This window comes from Saccopteryx bilineata, chromosome 5 (genome assembly GCF_036850765.1).
Source record: "Saccopteryx bilineata isolate mSacBil1 chromosome 5, mSacBil1_pri_phased_curated, whole genome shotgun sequence".
NCBI lineage: Eukaryota > Metazoa > Chordata > Mammalia > Chiroptera > Emballonuridae > Saccopteryx > Saccopteryx bilineata.
In genome coordinates, this window is record NC_089494.1 from 137,390,441 (window position 1) to 137,412,284 (window position 21,844).

Consider the following 21,844-nt stretch of genomic DNA (forward strand, 5'->3'; position numbering starts at 1 on the left):
GTTGTCTTTATAAAGTTGGAATAATAGTAATAATGATAATAATATTACCTAACAATTATTGAGCTGTTTTTTTTTTACTTGTTTGTTCTTTTGTGCTAGGAACACTATAGTACACACTTTGTATAGATTCTCCTTGAAACACACAGTTGTGTTCTGTAAGATAAGTTTCTGTCCCTACTTTGCTGATGAAGTCGAGGCACAGAAAGGCTGAGTGATAGCTAACACACGGCAGAGTTAAAAAAGGATCAGACCCAAGTTGAGCTGAATTCCCAGGTCATGCTCTCTCTAGTCATTTAGGCTGCTCCTTCACTTATGTGGTGAGTAACAAGAACTAATAAATAGTGTAGTCTCCAGAATAAAACTGCTATTTGTTTTGAAGGCATAGGGATAATATTTAATGTTTACAGTTATGTGAGTAATTGTATGTTTTGAAATGTTGAACTCTTAAGTTCCTAAAGAGTCCTCTCACTTTGTAGGACTGCTCTGCATCTGGCCTGTGCCAATGGCCACTCAAGAGTGGTAAAGCTCCTCGCAGACAGGAAATGCCTGTTGAACCTCTGTGACAATGAAAACAGGACAGCTCTGATTAAGGTATGTGGTAGCCAACTATGTCATCGTGAGATGGATTTATTTTAATTATTTAGAATAAAAATGAATTTAGTATTTACTGTAAATTTTTAGAATTTACAATCTATTTCTTGGCATAATTCTTACAGGCCGTGCAATGCCAGGAAGAGGAATGTGCAACTCTTCTGCTAGAGCGTGGGGCTGATCCAAATGTAATGGACATTTATGGCAACACTGCTCTCCACTATGCTGCCCTTGGGGAAAGTCAAGCCCTTGTAGACAAGCTGCTTGAGTACGAGGCAAATATCGAAGCAACAAACAAGGTATATACAGATCAACTAACTTTATTTACAACATATTTGAAATACATGTGTTTATTTTAGCCACAAGCCATTTCTTCCTCACACACATATACTGACTACAATCTATCAGGCCCTGTCACCTTGGAAACACCTCCAAAGCCAAGTCACAACGTGGTGTCCCCAGAAAAGGCAAAGTTCTGTCTTCCAGCTATCCTCTGCCCCAGGAGGAAGAACTTCCTATTAGGGCCTGGGGGTGGGTGCTGGGCTCAGAGCCTGCGGGGCACTGAAGGGCCGGGGGGGGGGGGGGGGGGCACTGAAGGGCTGGGGGGGGTGGAGTGATGGTGGGGCTGCCAGTGGGTGGGAGGAGGAGACCTAGCACCCAGCACGGGGAGCTGGGTCCATGCAAGAGGGAGGGAAGCAGCATTCCACAGGCAGTGTAATAAGGGCAGTGTGCCAGGTAGGTACTGGGACAGGAGCAGAGTTTCTTGGAGCCCGTGCTGTGAATGTTTGAAGTGAGGTTTGAAGAACGATGTTGCAGTTAACCTGCTGAAGAGAGAGAGGAGGGCATTTTAAAGAGAAGGAGCAGCAGGTGGCAGCACAGGAGCGAGGAGGAAGCGGCTACTTTTTAGTCACTTTCTGTATTTTTTATAGGTTTTAAAATTCAGCTTGGCTATATATAATTTTACAAACTATAAATTATTTTTGCTGCTTTACAGGATAACCTCACACCACTTTCACTTGCTAAAAGTGAAAACAGCAAGCAGATGGTGGAACTTTTATTGAATAGAGGGGCAAGGGTCAATCAGATTGAAAGGTACAGTAGATTGTTCTATTTCTTTAACTTTAGTATTGTTCTAAATTGCTAACAATTATTCAAGTTAGGAAAAAATAAATTAATAAGAACATTAACTTAAACATTTTGAAAAAAATCAACCCATCATCAGGTAGAAAAGCAATTTTTCCAACAGGGCCCTGGAAGGACAGCACCCGGCAGGACTCATCTTCATTTTTTATAATATTGACTGATGTCATTTTCAATGTGATCTTTTTGGTCATATGGTATTATTTAGAGGGGTTGCATATTAGTTTTATTAGATTGTAATAGTATGGACTCAGTTTGCTTTATGATACAATAGTGGACTTAGTCTCTCTTACAGTTTTTTAACTTTTTATTTTTAGTTTTCCTTAAAAGATACATGTGGAAAAAAATAATAATATGAAAAAAAAAAGATGCATGTGAAGCATAAATAGAAGTTGGTCTTGTCTTTTGGATGACTCTGCTTTAAAATGCTTTCTGTGACAATACTGATGTTATTATGTTATCCCTAAGTGACTATATATTACTGCTAGATAAAATAGGCTCATTAGTTTTTATCATGTTTCATTTTTAGTATAGTTTAGTATTTTTATTTTTAATTTGTATGGATAGAAGGAAGAACGGTAACTTTAATTGAACAAACTTTTCCATTAATGAAGACAAGTCATAGGTGGGCAATAAAGAAAAAAGAGATGGACTTTCAGGTCACACAAGATGGCATTTAATGCCTAGCGTTCCTGCTTGCCAGGTCTGTGACCTTGGGAACATTACTCGTCACCAACTATGTTCCTAGTGTAAAAAGGAGAATAAGAGTATATCCTTCCAGGGTGGTTGTGCATAACATTATCTAGCATTTAATTTGATGTCTAGCACATGCTTATCAGCATCATTAACTCTAAGTATGATAATTATTATTATAACTATTAATATTATTGTTTCAAGTCTGCCAGACAGTTGTTACTTACCTGACCTTTGTCTGACTTTGAAGCACAGTATGTCAGACTAAGGATGAAACAGGAAATCCCACATTTAAGTCTTTGCCTTCTTAAATGAGACTACTAATCTCAGCATAGTTTCGTCTCTGTTAGAGGACTTGAAGTTAGCAGCTTCTACTATGTAACACCCAAAAGGGACAAGAGGCTGCCTCTCGTCCCTGCATTTTAGCCTTGGAAGTAATTTACAAAGACGAACACTTCAGCATGTAAATGCCGGTGTACACAGACAAGCAGGGTATTAACCTGGTGATGTATATCCAGTTAGCAGTTTAAATAACTTAAAGTTCCTGAGGGTGCTGTAAGAGAGCAGCCCTCACGCTGCTGTGAGTGACCAGTCCACCAATGCAGTCGGCTTCTCGACAAGGTGCGGACGTCTGTTCTCAGGGTGACTACGATTGGGATGCAAAAGAATGTGCTTTCCGTGGTGGCTTTAATTTGTAAGTGTTTGCATTAAAGTGTTAGTTATCACTGAAGTGAGGTTGAAACCAATATAACTGCTACTTTTCATGGAACATGTGAGATTTCATAGTTTGATTCAGGCAGTTTGGGAATGGCAGTGAGTTAGTCAATGTCATCGGCCAGAAACCAAGCAACGGGCTAGACTAGTTAGAAGTTGCAATGGGTACAGGTTCTTTATCTCAGAACTTTTAAGATCTTTATCATCAGGGACCCTGACATTTATTCATTTCATTCAAAGTGGAACTCCTATGCATGGGGTACAAATAAAGTCACATCTCATGATTTTTCGAACTAGTTATTTGGGGTCTTGAAGTGTTCAGTTTAACAGAATGGTCATCTTTTCTGGGGGCTATCTCCTATACTGTCCCCCTTGAATTTTTCATGAACCTAAAGGGTTCTTTAAGCCCAAGTTTGATAGTTCTCTTTCTCAAGTCTGAAAGAGAGGTAAAAAGGACTTCCTAGTCATCCTGTTGCTTCCATTGGGTCTGTCGCTGCAGACTCGCTGTTGAAACTGGTCCTGTAGTCATGACTGCCCTTTGCTCCGGGGTTACCCTTGCTGATCCAAATTCCACGTCTTCCTGCTGATCCACACTTGGACTTGAAGGTTACAGAGGTCTTTAGTTTAGACACATGTGCGTGGGTCAGCCACTGTCCAGTCACCAGCCCTGTTCTGGCAGCGGGGCCTCCTAGCTTTAGCCACCCATAGCTGCACCCCGCACCCGAAAAGCTGGTGGCTCTTAGCCCTGACCTTCACGGACAAGTTTCCCTTTGAGCATCTTGTTTTTTCCTGCGAGCAGATGTCAGCTGGCACCATTCTAAGCTGTCAAAGAGCTTCAAATAACGCTGCCAGAGAAGATCAGACTTCCCTTTCTCCTTGATACCAGAGCCGCACCCCAGGCCTCTCTATATCCCGTGGGCCAGAGCACCTTTACTTAGGTTGGGGAAGGTTCCATATCGGCCTTCCCCGAGGAGTGGGCACCAACCTGCCAGAGATTCCACAATTAAGGTTGGCCCCTCAATTGATCTCTTTGCCATAATAATGAAACTTTCCCAGGTGATTTGAATGTTTCAGAATATTGATATTATGCCTCACATGAAAGGCAGTCAATAGAAAGCTTTGGATTTAAAGTAGATTATTGGGCATTAGAATTGCTAAGGCCCCATCCATGCCTCATCATATGCATGTGCAACAAGTAGGACTGTATTTCCCACATCAGTTGGGGATGGACAGGAAGACTAAGCATTATTCTTGTAAAGATCTGGTTCAGAGGTTGGGTAGATAGAGAGGGATACTAGTGCGGGCTAGGTCCTGACTTCTGTTCATTTTGTGCCGTGGTCTGATTAGCTACAATAATAGGGGAGCATTATGTTATCTGACTTCACAAGGCACTATATTTATGAATAAATGAGTTGCAAGTTATATAATAGTTGAGATGCCCTGAACTACAAACCACAAGGAAAGAACAGCTAATAACCAAATTAATAACATTTTCTGAAAATGAGAACATTTGAATGTTTTAAACATGTAAAAACTCCACATTTTGGGGGATTTATTTGGGATTCCAAAATAGTTTCAACATAGTTCATGAATGAATTTTCCCTTTGACTTACTCTTTCTTTGAGCTTCTCTTTTTGGTGTATTATCTCACATAATTGTTCCAACAACCTTGTAAAATAAGGCATCAAGATCCTTGTTTTGTAGAGGACTGTGAGCCAGAGAGAAGTGACTTACTTGTTTGGGAACAAAAAGCTGTTGGTTATAGAGCCGGGATGTCTGAGTTCAGGACACTTGCCATTATGTCAGGCTGCCTCTAATTAATTTTGAGCTATATGTACTGCCCTGGAATCATGACTGTTACATCTTTTTTCTTCTTTTACTTTTTTCTTCTTTAATTACATACTTCTTTAGTTACATACTTAATAAAATGTTTATAGATCTTAAAATTTTTTAATTTATGGTATAATTAAAGTTTTAATATTAACTCTGATATTATCTGAGATACTCTAAGAATTTAATATATTTGTAAAATACTTTTATATCAGTGTTAAAGTAGCAATATTATTTGTCATTGTTTTTTATACACAGCAATCACCAACTCACTTCTGAATGCAAAGAAGAAAGGAGATCTAGGAAGTCTTTTGAAAGCAGCAAACATCTTGGTAAGACTTCTGATAGTGAATTACTCTTGAATAAGTAAGAATAAGGAAGTTTTGATAATGAAAGAGCAGTGAAAAAAGTGTAAATTGCATTTTTAGTTTTTCTGTCTTTTTTTACTAGTCTAGTATCAGAATTATTTAAAAAGTTACTGTAGGTTATTTATTTAGCCTGACCATTGGTGGCACAGTGGGTAAAACATGGAACTGGGACACTGAGGTCGCCCTTTCGAAACCGTGAGGTCACTGGCTCTGACTGCAGGCTCGTCAGTGCGGTGTCACTGGCCTGAGTGCAGGAATCATCCACACGATCCCAAAGCTCGCCAGCTTGAGTCCAGAGGTCTCTGGAATGAAAAACCCAAGGTTATGGGCTTGAGCAAGGGGACACTGGCTCAACCCTGATCAAGGCATGTATGAGGCTTAATGTACAACTAAAGTGAAAGCAACTATGAGTTGATGCTTCTTGCCTTCTTTCTCCCTTCCTGTCTCTCTCACTCTCAAAAGACCAACCAACTTAATTAATTAATTTAAATTGTAGGTATTTAAAATCCGAGCCACTGTTGCCTGAAAAGAAATTCATTTATTTAGTCATGACCCCTAAAATCTTATATGATATCTTAATGTAAAAAAGATTTTTAAGTTAGGATGTTGTATGTTTCCTCTATAATCACATTATAGCAAATTGGACTTGTTAAAAAAGTGGATCTTTTGTTTAATTTTTATAACAAATGTATTACTTGTCATAAACAAATACTTGTTATTACATAGTAATTTTTCTCAAAAAAAAAAAAAGGAATTCAACAATACTTTCCTGGGACTATAAGCAAATGGAAAACAGTAAGAGCTATAAAACTGACTAGTGTGCAGCAATCCCAATGAGATTGTTTTTTAAAGATACCTACCGATAATGCAGAAGGTAGAAAGGTGATGCCTTATTTAGAAGCTTAGGTCGCTTTACATGTTGTTATACCAACAAGGTCTCACTCTTATCAGCTTCATTTCTCATAAGGCAAAACTGGATGAAATATGTTGACTTCATTAGACCAAGATATTTTCTTCAGTTTGTTGAATAGTTGTCATGACACTGATTTCTTGAGAACAAGATGCTTTGTTGCCATTGGTCAAAAGATAGTCACAATAAATATTCAGCTTGACTGGGGCTAGTGAACACACCTTACAATATAAAGATGATGTATTATAGAATTACATACCTGAAACCTATATCATTTTATTAACCAAGGTCACACTAATACATTCAACTAAACAAAAAATGTAAAAAAGATAATTATTATAATATTTAGCCCAACTCAGCACTCAACAAATTGTAATGAAAGCACAAAGATAATTAATTCACAATGACAAAACACTCCTGTGCTCCCTAGAGGTGGCACTGGTGCCTGGTGCAAGCTAACCTGCAGGACACCTGGGACTCAGTGCACCTTTACCAAAGAATGTGTGTAGGATGGGTTTGCAAGACAGAGGAAACACAAAGATGAAATAGAAATAGAGTTTTGATCTTTAAGGTGCTCATAATATCACAGAGCTGTCCCTGGATTATTTCTATGAATTTTTAAAACATAATTTTCAAAGAAAACTTCCAAATTCATTTATTCATTTGCCTACTTAATGGCTTACTATTTAACTCTCAAGTGTCTGAGGTACTAAATGTTATTCTGATGTTGCAGAATACAAACATTTTCAAAGCACAGTCACTGCCCTTCATATTATTGTCCTTTTTATTTTTTATTATTTGCTATAATTTATTCAGTGCTAACAAGGTGCTAGAGCCCACTAGGAGCTTATAATTATCTTTATTTGTTCTTCTTTATTGGTGTGTAGTATGTGCCAGACACTTTAAGTCCATGATGGGAAATTAGAGTTTCAAAAAAGGAGGTAGAATTTTCCTTGCACTAGCATCAGTTCATTCTGAAGTTTTCGTCCATCCATGCTGAAATAAAAAAGTTAGGAAACCTGACCAGGTGGTGGCGCAGTGGATAGAGAGTTGGACTGGGATGCGGAGGACCCAGGTTCAAGACCCCAAAGTCGCCAGCTTGAGAGCAGGCTCATCTGGTTTGAGCAAAGCTCACCAGCTTGAGCCAAAGGTCGCTGGCTCAAACATGGGGTTACTCGGTCTGCTGAAGGCCCGCGGTCAAGGCACATATGAGAAAGCAATCAATGAACAACTAAGGTTTTGCAACGAAAAACTGACGATTGATGCTTCTCATCTCTCTCCATTCCTGTCTGTCCCTATCTATCCCTCTCTCTGACTCTCTGTCTCTGTAAAAAAAAAAAAAAAAGTCAGGAACCTCAATTTAAAATGTAGTCTTTTTCTAGGCCTATGTGTCTTTTATTTGTTTGGCTCTAAAAACCTTATTCATTTTAGAAATAGCAATAATAGTTGATAGTGGTTTTTATTTCCTTTTGAAAGCCATCTTTTTTGTTTGTTTGTTTGTTTTTGTTGTTGTTTTTTTTTGTTTTTTTTTTTGCATTTTTCTGAAGCTGGAAACAGGGAGAGACAATCAGACAGACTCCCGCATGCGCCCGACCGGGATCCACCCGGCACGCCCACCAGGGGGCGACGCTCTGCCCACCAGGGGGCGATGCTCTGCCCATCCTGGGCGTCGCCATGTTGCGACCAGAGCCACTCTAGCGCCTGGGGCAGAGGCCACAGAGCCATCCCCAGCGCCCGGGCCATCTTTGCTCCAATGGAGCCTTGGCTGCGGGAGGGGAAGAGAGAGACAGAGAGGAAGGCGCGGCGGAGGGGTGGAGAAGCAAATGGGCGCTTCTCCTGTGTGCCCTGGCCGGGAATCGAACCCGGGTCCTCCGCACGCTAGGCCGACGCTCTACCGCTGAGCCAACCGGCCAGGGCTGAAAGCCATCTTTTAAGAAACCATGTTTGACGAGGATAGGGGCAGTGGCAAAATAAGGCAGGGACAGAAAAGAGGTACAGTCAGAATTTAGTGATGACTGAATGTAAAATGTTACTGGGGAGAGAAAATGTAAGATCATTTACAGGTTTCTGGTTGTGCCCTGGCATTTAAACTGGACATAAAGAATAGGACTAGATCAGATGCACAGGGAGAAGCCACAGGTCAACAAGGAAAACTAGTTTTGTTCCATACATGATGAGTTTGATAGAATATTCATGGATAACTCTTCTACATTTTTTTTTTTTACGTTGGAAACAGGGAGGCAGTCAGACAGACTCCCGCATGTGCCCGACCGGGATCCACCTGGCACACCCACCAAGGGGCAATGTTCTGCCCATCTGGGGCGTCGCTCTGTTGCAACCAGAGCCATTCTAGCGCCTGAGGCAGAGGCCACGGAGCCATCCTCAGCGCCTGGGCCAACTTTGCTCCAATGGAGCCTTGGCTGCGGGAGGGGAAGAGAGAGACAGAGAGGAAGGGGGGGGAGGGGTGGAGAAGCAGATGGGCGCTTCTCCTGTGTGCCCTGGCCGGGAATTGAATGCGGGACTCCTGCACGCCAGGCCGACGCTCTACCACTGAGCAAACCAGCCAGGGCCCAACTCTTCTACATTTTGAAAGAAGTTTCTTTGACATTTTGACTTTTCCATGTTAAAACTGTCTTTATTATTACTTTTTTTTTTATTTTAATGGGGTAACATTGATAAATCAGGGTACATATGTTCAGAGAAAACAGCTCTAGGTTATTTTGACATTTGATTATACTGCAGTCCCATCACCCAAAGTCCAGTTGTCTTCCGTCACCTTCTAACTGGTTTTCTTTGTGCCCCTGCCCTCCCCCAAACCCCTCCTCCCCTCCCCCCCACCACATAACCCCCACACTCTTGTCCATGTCTCTGAGTCTCATTTTTAAGTCCCACCTATGTATAGAATGATATAGTTCTTAGTTTTTTCTGATTTACTTATTTCGCTCAATATAATGTTATCAAAGTCGATCCATGTTGTTGTAAATGATCCGATGTCATCATTTCTTATGGCTGAGTAGTATTCCATAGTATATATATACCAAAGCTTTTTAATGCAGTCGTCCACTGATGGACACTTGGGCTGTTTCCAGATCTTTGCTATTGTGAACAATGCTGCCATAAACATGGGGGTGCATTTCTTCTTTTCAAACAGTGCTATGGTGTTCTTGGGGTATATTCCTAAAAGTGGGATAGCTGGGTCAAAAGGCAGTTCAATTTTTAATTTCTTAAGGAATCTCCATACTGTTTTCCACAATGGCTGCACCAGTCTGCATTCCCACCAGCAGTGCAGGAGGGTTCTCTTTTCTCCACATCCTCGCCAGCACTTATTCTGTGTTGTTTTGTTAATGAGCGCCATGCTGACTGGTGTGAGGTGATATCTCATTGTGGTTTTAATTTGCATTTCTCTAATCATTAGTGATGTTGAGCATTTTTTCATATGCCTATTGGCCATCTCTATGTCCTCTTTGGAGAAGTGTCTATTCATTTCTTTTGCCCATTTTTTGATTGGATTGTTTGTCTTCCTGGTATTGAGTTTTACAAGTTCTTTGTAAATTTTGGTTATTAACCCCTTATCAGACGTATTGTCAAATATATTCTCCCATTGTGTAGTTTGTCTTTTTATTCTGTTCTTATTGTCTTTAGCTGTGCAGAAGCTTTTAGTTTGATATAGTCCCATTTGTTTATCCTGTCTTTTATTTCACTTGCCTGTGGAGATAAATTGGCAAATATATTGCTGTGAGAGATGTTGGAGAACTTACTGCCTATGTTTTCTTCTAAGATGCCTATGGCTTTATGGCTTACATTTAAGTATTTTATTCATTTTGAGTATATTTTTGTGAGTGGTGTAAGTTGGTGGTCTAGTTTCATTTTTTTGCAGGTAGCTGTCCAATTTTCCCAACACCATTTATTGAAGAGTCTGTCTTTATTCCATTGTATGCTCTTACCTCCTTTGTCAAATATCAGTTGTCCATAAAAGTATTGGTTTATTTCTGGGTTCTCAGTTCTGTTCCATTGATCTCTATGCCTGTTCTTATGCCAGTACCAGGCTGTTTTGAGTACAATGGCCTTGTAGTATAACTTGATATCCGGAAGTGTGACACCTCCCACTTTATTCTTCCTTTTCAAGATTGCTAAGGCTATTCCTGTTCTCTTTTGGTTCCATATAAATTTTTGAAATATGTGTTCTATATCTTTGAAGCAAGTCATTGATATTTTAATTAGTATTGCATTGAATTTATAAATTGCTTTGGGTAATATAGACATTTTAATGATGTTTATTCTTCCTAACGGTATATGCTTCCACTTGTTTGTATATATCTTTCTTGATTTCTTTTATCAATGTTTTATAATTTTCCTAGTACAAGTTTTTAATCTCCCTGGTTAAATTTATTCCTAGGTACTTTATTTTTTTGGTTGCAATGGTAAAGGTGATTACTTCCTTAATTTCTCTTTCTGACAGTTCATAGTTAGTGTATAAAAATGCCTCTGATTTCTGAGTATTAATTTTATATCCTGCCACCTTGCTGAATTCATTTATCAGGTCCAGTAGTTTTTTGACTGAGATTTTAGGGTTTTCTATATACAATATCATATCATCTGCAAATAATGATAGTTTTACTTCTTTTCCAATTTGGATGCCTTTTATTTCTTTTTCTTCTCTGATTGCTATGGCTAGGACTTCCAGAACTATGTTGAGTAAGAGTGGTGAAAGGGGGCACCCCTGCCTTGTTCCTGATCTTAAGGGGATTGCTTTTAATTTTTGCCCATTGAGTATGATGTGGCTGTGGGTTTGTCATAGGTGGCCTTTATCATGTTGAGGTATGTTCCTTGTATTCCCATTTTGCTGAGAGTTTTGATCATGAATGGGTGCTGGATTTTATCAAATGCTTTTTCTGCATCTATTGAAATTATCATGTGGTTTTGTCCTTCCTTTTATTTATGTGATGAATCACATTGATTGATTTGCGAATATTTTACCAGCCTTGCCTCCCAAGAATAAATCCCACTTGATCATGGTGTATGATTTTTTTTATATATTGCTGGATCCGGTTTGCTAATATTTTATTGAGGATTTTAGCATCTGAATTCATCATGGATATTGGCCTATAATTTTCTTTCTTTGCATTGTCTTTGCCTGGGTTTGGAATCAGAATTATACTCACCTCATAAAAGGAGCTTGGAAGTCTTCTTTCCTCTTGAATTTTTTGAAATAGCTTGAGAAGGATTAGAGTTAGTTCTTCTTTGGATATTTGGTAGAAATCACTTGTGAAGCCATCAGGCCCAGGACTTTTCTTTTTTGGGAGTTTTTTGATAACTGTTTCAATCTCCTTTGTTGTAATCAGTCTGTTTAGGTTTTCTGATTCTTCCAGATTAATTTTTGGAAGATTATATGTTTCAAGGAATTCATCCATTTTATCTAGATTGTCTAGTTTTTTGGCATACAGTTCTTCATAGTATTTTCTTACAATATTTTGTATTTCTGTTGTGTCAGTTATTTCTCCATTCTCATTTCTAATTTTATTTATTTTAGTCCTCTCTCTTTTTTTCTTGGTTAGTCTGGTTAAAGGTTCATCAATCTTGTTTACCTTTTCAAAGAACCAGCTTCTGGTTTCATTGATTCTCTGTATTGTTTCTTTAGCCTCTATGTCATTTACTTCTGTTCTGATCTTTATTATTTCCTTCCTTCTACTAGCTGGACTTTACTTACTGTTCTTTTTCTAGTTCTTTTAGATGCAGGGTCAAGTTGTTTATTTGAGCTTTTTCTAGCTTCTTTAGGTATGCCTATAATGCTATGAACTTCCCTCTCAGGTCTGCTTTTGCTGTGTCCACAGATTTTGAGTTGATGTGTACTCATCATTCATTTATGAATTTTTTAATTTCTTCTTTGATCTCATTGTTAACCCATTCGTTATTTAATACAATGCTATTTAATCAGTCTGTTTAGGTTTTCTGTTTCTAGAGAGACCGAGAGGAAGGATTGGGGGAGGGGTGGAGTAGCTATTTAGTTTCCAAGTGTTTGAGTATTTTTCAGTTTTTCTGTTGTGGTTGATTTCTAGTTTCATGCCATTGTGATCGATATGAGTGATCGAAAGAAAGTGTTCGATATGATTTCAATCTTCTTAAATTTATGAGAGCACTTTTGTGCCCTAACATGTGGTCTATCCTAGAGAATGTACTATGAGCACTTGAAAAGAATGTATATTCTGCTGCTTTAGGGTGAAAGGTTCTGAAGATATCTTTTTTTTTTTTGTATTTTTTTTTTCTGAAGCTGGAAACGAGGAGAGACAGACAGACTCCCGCATGCACCCGACCAGGATCCACCCGGCACGCCCACCAGGGGCGATGCTCTGCCCACCAGGGGGCGATGCTCTGCCCCTCCGGGGCATCACTCTGTTGCAACCAGAGCCACTCTAGCACCTGGGGCAGAGGCCAAGGAGCCATCCCGAGCGCCCGGGCCATCTTTGTTCCAATGGAGCCTTGGCTGCGGGAGGGGAAGAGAGAGACAGGAAGGAGGGGGGGTAGAGAAGCAAATGGGCGCTTCTCCTATGTGCCCTGGCCGGGAATCGAACCCGGGACTTCTACACGCCAGGCCAACCCTCTACCGCTGAGCCAACTGGCCAGGGCTTTTTTGTATTTTTTTGAAGTTGGACATGGGGAGGCAGTCAGACAGACTTCCCACATGTGCCTGACCAGGTTCCACCCGGCATGCCCACCAGGGGGCGATGCTCCGCCCATCTAAGGCGTTGCTCTGTTGCAATCAGAGCCATTCTAGCACCTGAGGCAGAGGCTACAGAGCCATCCTCAGCTCCTGGGCCACCTTTGCTCCAATGGAGCCTTGGTTGCGAGAGAGAAAGAGACAGAGAGGGAGGAATGGGGGAGGGGTGGAGAAGCAGATGGGCGCTTCTCCTGTGTGCCCTGGCCAGGAATCGAACCCAAGATTCTTGCACGCCAGGCCGACGCTCTACCACTGAGTCAACCAGCCAGGGCCTGCTGTTTCTTTGTTAATTTTCTTTCTTGAGGATCTATCTAGTGATGTTACTGGGGTATTGAAATTTCCTAGTATTATAGTATTGCTGTTGATCTCACCCTTTAAATCCATCAAAATCTGCTTTAGATATTTAGGTGCTCCTATATTAGGTGCATAGATATTTATCAATATAACGGTTATATCTTCCTGTTGGATTGCTCCTTTTATCATTATGTAGTGACCTTCTTTATCTCTTACTATAGTCTTTGTTTTAAAGTCCATTTTGTCTGGTATAAGTATTGCTTCCCCAGCTTTTTTTTAATTTCCATTTGCATGAAATATTTTTTTTCCATCCTTTTATCTTCATTTTATTTGCATCTTTTGTTTAAAGGTGTGTCTCTTGTAGACAGCATATGTATGGGTCCTGTTTTCTTATCCACACAGCTACCCTATGTCTTTTGTTCAGATCATTTAATCTATTTACATTTAAGGTTATTATTGATATGTAGTTGTTTATTGCCATTTTATTCTTTCAAACTGTATTTCTCTTTTGCTATATTCTTTTTCTCCTTTGATCTGTTTACAACAGGTCCATTAGCATTTCTTGCAGCCTTGGTTTGGTTGTAGTGAATTCCTTTAGTTTTTTTTGTCTGTAAAGCTTTTTATTTCTCCTTCAATTTTAAACGATAGCCTTGCTGGATAAAGTAGTCTTGGTTGTAAGCTCTTGTTCTGCATTACTTTGAATATTTCTTGCCATTCCCTTCTGGCTTCAAGTGTTTCTGTTGAGAAGTCAGAAGTCATCCTTATGGGGGCTCCTTTGTAGGTGATAGTCTTTTTTTCCCTAGCAGCTTTTAATATTTTCTCTTTATCACTTAGCTTTGGTATTTTAATTATGATGTGTCTTGGTGTAGATTTCTTTGGGTTTCTCTTTAATGGAATTTTCTGTGCTTCTTGAACTTGTGAGATGTTTTCCTGCCTTAATTGAAGGAAGCTTTCAGCTATGATATGTTTGAGCAAAGTCTCTATCCCTTGTTCTTTCTCTTCTTCTTCAGGAACCTCTATGATGTGAATGTTATTTTTCTTCATGTTGTCACAGAGCTCTCTTAGAGATTCCTCAGACTTTTTGAGTCTCTTTTCTTTTTTCTGCTTTGCTTCTGTGCCTTCATTTATCTTGTCTTCTAAGCTGCTGATTTGATCATCAGCTTCATCCATCCTGCTTTTAATTCCTTTCATTGTGTTCTTCATTTCTGATACTGTATTTGTCATTTCTGACTGATTATTTTTTATTATTTCAATGTCTTTTTTTATATTTGCTATCTCTTTATTTAGGTGTTCATAATGACCATCTATTGTTGTTCTAAGATCTTTGAGCATCCTAACAATCATTATTTTAAACTTTGCATATGGTAATTTGGTTATATCTGACTCATTCAGGTCCTCTTCTGGGTATTTCTCTTGATTCATTTGTGTTGCATTTCTCTGCCTTCTCAATCTGTCTGTGTAAAAGAAGATTTTGGCTACCGGAGTCCACTTGGTGTGGCCTCTGTGTTCTCTAGTTGTGGTCTTTCTGCAGGCCCGCCACTCCCTCTGCTGCTGCTGCCTAGGTCATTCGGGTATGGGCGTTGCCAGTGCCAGCCCACTGGGGCTGTTGCTGTGGTCTCCGTCTCTCCTTCACGAGAGTGGCTGTGATCACGTGCTTGGGTGTACAATCCCCGCCCCCGTGGGTGGCATTATGCTCGGCCCTGAGGGCAGGGGTGAACACCTTTGCTCAGCTGCAGGTCTCCTTTTGATTCCGGGCTTTCGTCCCGCCCTTGCAGGAGGAGCCCGCTCATCGGATGGAAGCCTTGGCTCCACAGGCCTGGCAGCACTGTGTGCCCATGCTCAGTAGCGAGACTCTGCCTATTCTGGGCTTTTGGCTCCACTCCCATGGGAGGAGCCGGCTCCCAAGTCAGGCCACAAGCCTCTGTTCCGGGGGGCGGGGCGACGCTGTGCTCCTGCGCCCTTGCTCAAGGACAGGTTTCCACCCCTTCCGGGGCTCCTGCCCCCCCCCCCCAGGCTGGATTACAGGCTGCCCGCTGCTGGGCTTGACCACTTTTGCACGCCCCCTCCTCTCCAGCCAGGCAAGACTGAGCTCACACCTAGGCCTCAGTGGTAGCCAGCCGGCTTCCGCCCTTGCTGACAGAATCGCACTTCTGCATCCCGCTGCCGCCCTCTCTTGGGCGAGCCCTCAGCTGTGTGGGGTGCGGGTGCTGCAGCTCAGACCATAACACTCACTACTGTAGTCCCAAAAGCTCCCTCCTTCTAAGCAACTCTGGTCTGAGTGCCGGGGGAGAGCTTGTTTGGCTGGTGTCCTGCTTCCCTTTGCTGGTATTGCTGTTTCCAGGGGAAATACTCACTTCAGATTTGGGGAGTGACTTGTTCCAGAGGTTAGGGTAGCTGTCTCTCAAAGTGTTTCTCCCTTTGCCTCCTAGATTACACTCCCTTCCTGTTACTCTGGTCCTCTCCTCTCTCCCCGTTTCCCGGAGCCCCGGGTGAGTGGTTGTGAGAGAGGTTTTCTGCGCGGTCCCTTTAAGAAGAATCCTGGATCTGAGAAATCAGTCTCTTTCTCTCAAATAGTAATCTGACTTGTATCCAGCTAAATACTGTTTATATGCGTCTTCTAGTCTCTGGGGCTGCAGGCTGGGGCTTTGTTCCTGGGACTCAGGACTCTCCCCTCTCTGCTAAACTCACTTCCCACCACACGAGTCTCTCCTGGCTGCCGTTTGCTCCGGGGAGCTGGGCAGCCCTCTCCATGTTTCCGCTTTCCTATCAATCTCAGTGTGGCTTCTTCAGTGTTCTTTGGTTGAAGAGTCCTCTTAGTTTAATCCAAAGTTGGTTTTTCCAGATGATAGTTCTTTTGTGTGTGTGTGTGTATTTTTCTGAAATTGGAAACAGGGAGGCAGTCGGACAGACTCCTGCATGCGCCCGACCGGGATCCGCTCGGCACACCCACCAGCGGGCGATGCTCTGCCCATCTGGGGTGTCGCTCTGTTGCAACCAGAGCCATTCTAGCGCCTGAGGCAGAGGCCACAGAGCCATCCTCAGCGCCTGGGCCAACTTTGCTCCAATGGAGCCTTGGCTGCAGGAGGGGAAGAGAGAGACAGAGAGGAAGGAGAGGAGGAGGGGTGGAGAAGCAGATGGATGCTTCTCCTGTGTGCCCTGGCCGGGAATTGAACCCAGGACTCCTGCATGCCAGACTGACACTCTACCACTAAGCCTACCGGCCAGGGCCCAAATGATGGTTCTTAAAATTAGTTTGTAATCTACTTTGGTTTTGGGAGGTGGAAGTTGGTATGTCTGCCTACTCCATCACCATCTTGTCTCTCAAAAAATTTTTTTGAATGCTGATGTACAGGGCCATTCAGCAGCCCAGAGACTCGAGTGTGGAATAACAAAAACTTTATTAAGAGCGTATCTCGGGCAGAGCTCTCTGGTCCATGAGATGAGCCAGAGAAATCCTGTCTTTATTCTTTTTTAATTTCAAGAAATTTTACTTAGAAAATTAAATTTAATGGGGTAACATTGATCAATAAGAGTACATAGGCTTCAGATAAATATTTCTATAGCATTTGAACTGTTGATTGTGTTATATGTCCATCACCCAAAGACAAATTAAAACTGTCTTTAATAGGTGACCTCTTTTTAGTTTAATAAGAAATAAAGAAAAAGATAGCAATAAATAAAAATAACTGTAATCATTAGTACATTATTATATTATATATGATAATTATATGTTTTTCTGTAGTTATTCCAGTTGCTTGAATGATTCACAACTATTATATAAAGAAATTAAAGCCAGCTTAGAGAAAATTAACAGTGTGATGTTTTTATTTTCTTTATAGGGAGTTTCATCCTATAGAACATATTGTCAATCATTTGGAATTCTTTATTTTTTATTCTGATTAAAATGGGATTGCTGCTTGTTTCACATTATTTTCTGACATCATTGTTCCATTTATTTCTTTTATGCTTTTGTTCACATGGATATAGATCTACAAGAATCTCCAAAACAAGTATCAAGAAAAACAAATTCAAGTTCAGGTATTCTGTGAAATTACTTTCTGACCATCATCATGTCTAACACATCAATCCAAATAATGACTCATCATTGTCACCCAAAGACCATCATTTACATTAAGGTTCACTCCTGGTGTTGTACATTCTGTGGGTTTGACAGATGTATGGTGACATGTGTCCACCATGATGGTATCATGTAGAATCGTTTCACTGCCCTAAGCGCCCTCTGCACTCTGCTTATTCATGCCTCTCTTCTTCCTGACCCTTGGAAACCACTGATCTTTTTACTGTCTCCATAGTTTTGCCTTTTCCTGAATGACATATAGTTGGAATCATAGAGTGGGTATATTTTTGAATGTTCAAAAAAATTAATGTCCCAAGGTAATTGAATGTAATTATCCCACATGTTGTCTGTCCGTTGTGGCCTTTGTTGTTGATGTTCATAAGAACAGGGTCGGAGGACACATGCCTTACAAGCTGACAAGGCACAAATTCTATAGGCATCTGCCACCTACTGGGGAGGGTGGAGAAAACAGCATCTTGCCGTGCTACAGAGCACTGAGCATTCAGACCATCCTGCTCTATGCGGGGGTTCCAGGGAGACTCTAGCAATGGAAGGAGACAGTCTCAGCGGGCTATACTTCATGAAACTGAAATCACAGAGTTTTTCGCAACTGGAAATAAGGCCAGATAGAATCTGATTCCTGTGTTTTGCCATGCTGCAAAGTGTAGCGTCTCTACACCAAGCTTCCTTGTGAATGTATCATCCTAACCAAACAGTCTCCCCTGAAGAGCTGGAGAAATTATGTTATAGAGAATAATGTACAGTCTTTTAACTGCTCTTAATATTAGGCATCCAGAAAAGTTATTCTCTTTAAGTCTGACATTGTTCATTTATGGTACTGATTCTTCTAATGAAACTATTTTCTGTCAGTCTGATTGGGTCTAGTTAGGATTATGATCATTGTAAAGTGCAGTTCAAATTATGATAGACCTCAATCTCTTTTTCCTTGCATTTGATATATATCAAGGAGAGGAATAACGTTCTTAATGTATTAATTGCCTACCAACAGTATCATTAATGTTCACTCTAATATAGTCTTCAGGTGTGCTCCCCCCAAAATACTTTCTAACAAAGCATAAGGCTGGTATTTTTCAAGTCCTGTATTTTTCTATTGTTATTTTAAAATATATTTTACTTTTTTCTTTAATAGTGAATGAGAGTTCTGAAGAAGACTCTTTAAGGAGGTAGGAATTTATGGATTTTTTTCTTTTCTTTTTTAGATTTTAAGGATTTTCAAACATTTTATGTTAACTCAGGGAATACAGATAAAAAGAACTGACAATTCTTGAGTGTTCTACCCTGGGCTAGATAAACACTGTTTTAGTATTTAACATTTGTTATGGGACAATAGCTTTGCAAGGTAGCTGTGCTATTTTAGCATACTTTTCATTAACTAGGTTACTGTGGTCCAAGAAGGTTGATTGATTGACCCCTGATCCCATACTTAACAAGTGGCTGACCCATGATTTGTCAACTTAGCTTCCAAATTCATCTATTGTCCCTCAGCATACACTGACAGGGGCCTATGCAGCACTGGCCTCAGGGTAGAGATGCAGCTCAGATCAACTCAGAAAGCCAGATCTAACTGTGGTAACTCTGTGAGAGTTTTGCTGAGCCCAGTTAGCCCAAGGCTTTGTCGTAGTGTACTTGACAACAGCAGTGAAAACTAGTACTTTGTTTTCTCCATCAAAGACTTAAAGGCACATCTCAGTTAGCTATGGCCACAGAACCACAGAGTTTACCTAAGGAAGACCTAATCAGCCAAGTGTTATTCGGTATAATGATATCTGTTCTCCTTGAAATGAGTTATTTTTCTATGATGGAGGAATATCAATGTATAGACCATGTTATGTTAATTAAATTCAGCATCTATTTAGAGGGTATTTTTAGTTGATTTCTCTGCTTACTAACTTCTCAGTATGGTTTTTCCCTTTAGGCTACTAACTGCCTAGTTGTATCAAGTTTTTAATTTTCTCTCTTAGTCTTTTTTTCATGACTAAATTTTTTTTAACTTTTTTTGCTGCTGTTCTTGACGTTTCTCTTATTGTGTTATTTTTTCCTACTTTGCAAGCTATGTGTTCCCCATTTTTCTATAGACAGAATCAAAAGCACATAGAATTTCAGTTTAAAGAATCTAAGTGATTCATTCATCAAAACACCCTTAGTACTTCAGCCTGTGTTTAACATCCTGGCCAAATGGTTACTCACATGGGAAATTTGAAACTCAAAGGGATTAAAGTGACTTATTTGGATATTGTAAATGGTGGAAAATGAATGTAAATTCAGATTTCCTTTGTCATATTGTAAGTGAGTGTTTTAATAATAGAAAAGTAGGGGAGTGGGTTTAGTGAATGCAGTGGAAGAAAATAAGGATGGAATTAGCAAGAAATCCAAGTTTTAAGAGGAACAACACGGGGTTGGCGTAGGAATATGGGCTTTTGAAAAGAGATGAGAGATCAGATGAGGGAAAAGAGGTCCGAATATTGGGGTTTATGACAAGTTAAAGATAAGTTACAAGAAGGGAGGCCACAGGATGTTGGTAGTTGTCTAGAAAGGCAGATTAAAATAAAGGGATCCAGGGAGTCCTGAAGAGGCTGCTGCTCTTTTGTTTGCTTAATTGGAAAAACTAGCAAAATTCGGTTTCTATTGAAAGGTTTTACAATAATTTGAGCCACTGGGAAGATTTCCCTTATCAAAAACAGGACTGTGGTGTCATCTACCTGCGCCCCAACTTACAGATTGGGGCTTAGATCCCCTTGAGTCCTAGGAGACAGGAGATTGCTGAGCTACATAGGGCTGTGGTGCCGGCAGGTGTCTCCTCACCTCTCTGCCTCTTCTCCCGCTTAGCTGATGTCCTTCCCACGTACTTGGAGGTTGGGCTGGGTGGGACTGGCTGTCCAGTCACTAATGGAGTTGGGTGGTTGGTAACAGGCCTATGGTATGAGTCATGGCTGAGACTCCCTTTAGCTTGTTTTCCAGGAGCAGGGAACTAGAGAGCTCCTACTTGGGGTCATTTGATCCTATCCTTGTTTCTGGAGTCTGTGCCTTGAGGCTGAGGATTTAAAGTTTGGAGACTGCTTTGGAGCCTGCAGAAGGGAGATTGGGGCTGGGAACGCAGGCGTCATATACTTTGTTCTCTGACACTGAACTCTTAAACATTTCAAGGAACTCCCTGTAAAAGTGTAAAAGGATGAAATGGAGTCACCTCAATAAGCACTTTCCATCCTAAAAAAAACCAAGATTGCCATTTCTGAAGGACATAGATCAGTCTTTGAACCAAGGACAGACAGTGCAGAAAAAACAGTGTATCTTTCCTCCGGGATTTAGATCATCAGATTTTTTCCATTTCAGGAAGCAATAGCCATGTCAGCAAATTATTGGACTTTCAATTCAGCCTTCAGGACTTTTGGTGAAAACAGATTAACTTCAGGCTTTGCCTGTATATTGGCTGTCACCCTTTGTTACAGGAACTTAGAGTGAGTCTTCGTTGACTATTTCATAGGCTGGGAGAGGTGGGGGAGAAATAGATCACTAAAAGTTGTTTTTAAACAGAGGCCAAATTTTAATTATCAATATATCAAGAAAGTTCCTTTAGTCCACAGTTAGCTGACCTTTTACTCATTTTTCTTGGTTGCTTTTTTAAAGAAATGAAGTCATTTATTGATTGATTGATTGATTTTTGTATATTTTCACTCTTAACGGCTTTCCAGCAAACCTGACATTGATGATTCCTGGCCTCCATCAGACGATGAAGACTTCGAGTTTGATACCAAGGTAAAGTGTTGCCTCATGAAATTAATTTTTCTGCTCTGAATGTAGTTTTGTGTAGTTCTTACTCTTAAAATTTAGTAGTGGTCTACCTATCATTGTTTTTTATTTTATTTTATTTTATTTTATTATTATTTAGAAAGAGAGACAAGAAGAAAGAGAGAGAGGAGAAAGAGAGAGATGAGAAGCATCAACTCATAGGTGCTTCACTTTAGTTGTTCATTGACTGCTTCCCATACGTGCCTTGACAGAGGCAGGGAGGGGCTCAAGTTTACCCAGGGATCTCTTGCTCAAGCTAGTGACCTTGGGCTCAAGCCAGCAACCTTGGGCTTCAGGCCAGTGACCTTGGGCTTCAAGCCAGTGTCCTTGGGATCATGTCAATGACCCTGTGCTCAAGCTGGCAAGCCCACACTCTAGCCAACAACCTTGGTGTTTTGAACTGGTGCCCTCAGCATCCTTGGCCAAAGCTCAATCCATTACACCACCATTAGTCAGGCACATTGTTTTATCTGTAATAAAAATTGGTCAGAGCAAACCATTTTTGTAGAAATATGATGTGTTGAATTTTCTTTTAAACTTTAATTCAAGTACTTAAGTTGGGGCTGAAAAAGAGGAAGGACTGGAGAATATATAGTGATAGAAAAGTTTTATTGTGGAAAAGTTTCCCACAGTAGAAGAGAGATGAAATTAGGCCAAGGATAAGGATATTTAACGTGACTTTTAAATCATACCAACCTGACTTT

At 40.6% G+C, this 21,844-nt stretch overlaps 1 protein-coding gene across 3 annotated transcripts in view; it reads left to right on the forward strand.

Moving 5' to 3' along the window:
* Positions 1-21,844, forward strand: part of ANKRD26 (ankyrin repeat domain containing 26) — a 99,786-nt gene that overhangs the window by 11,943 nt on the left and 65,999 nt on the right. For all 3 annotated transcript variants that reach the window (XM_066280250.1, XM_066280252.1, XM_066280251.1), the window contains exons 2-8: positions 477-591; positions 717-890; positions 1,586-1,683; positions 5,227-5,300; positions 17,243-17,293; positions 18,484-18,517; positions 21,044-21,107. In XM_066280250.1, the coding sequence (XP_066136347.1) occupies positions 477-591; positions 717-890; positions 1,586-1,683; positions 5,227-5,300; positions 17,243-17,293; positions 18,484-18,517; positions 21,044-21,107 (610 nt within the window). The remainder of the gene's footprint in view (positions 1-476; positions 592-716; positions 891-1,585; positions 1,684-5,226; positions 5,301-17,242; positions 17,294-18,483; positions 18,518-21,043; positions 21,108-21,844) is intronic.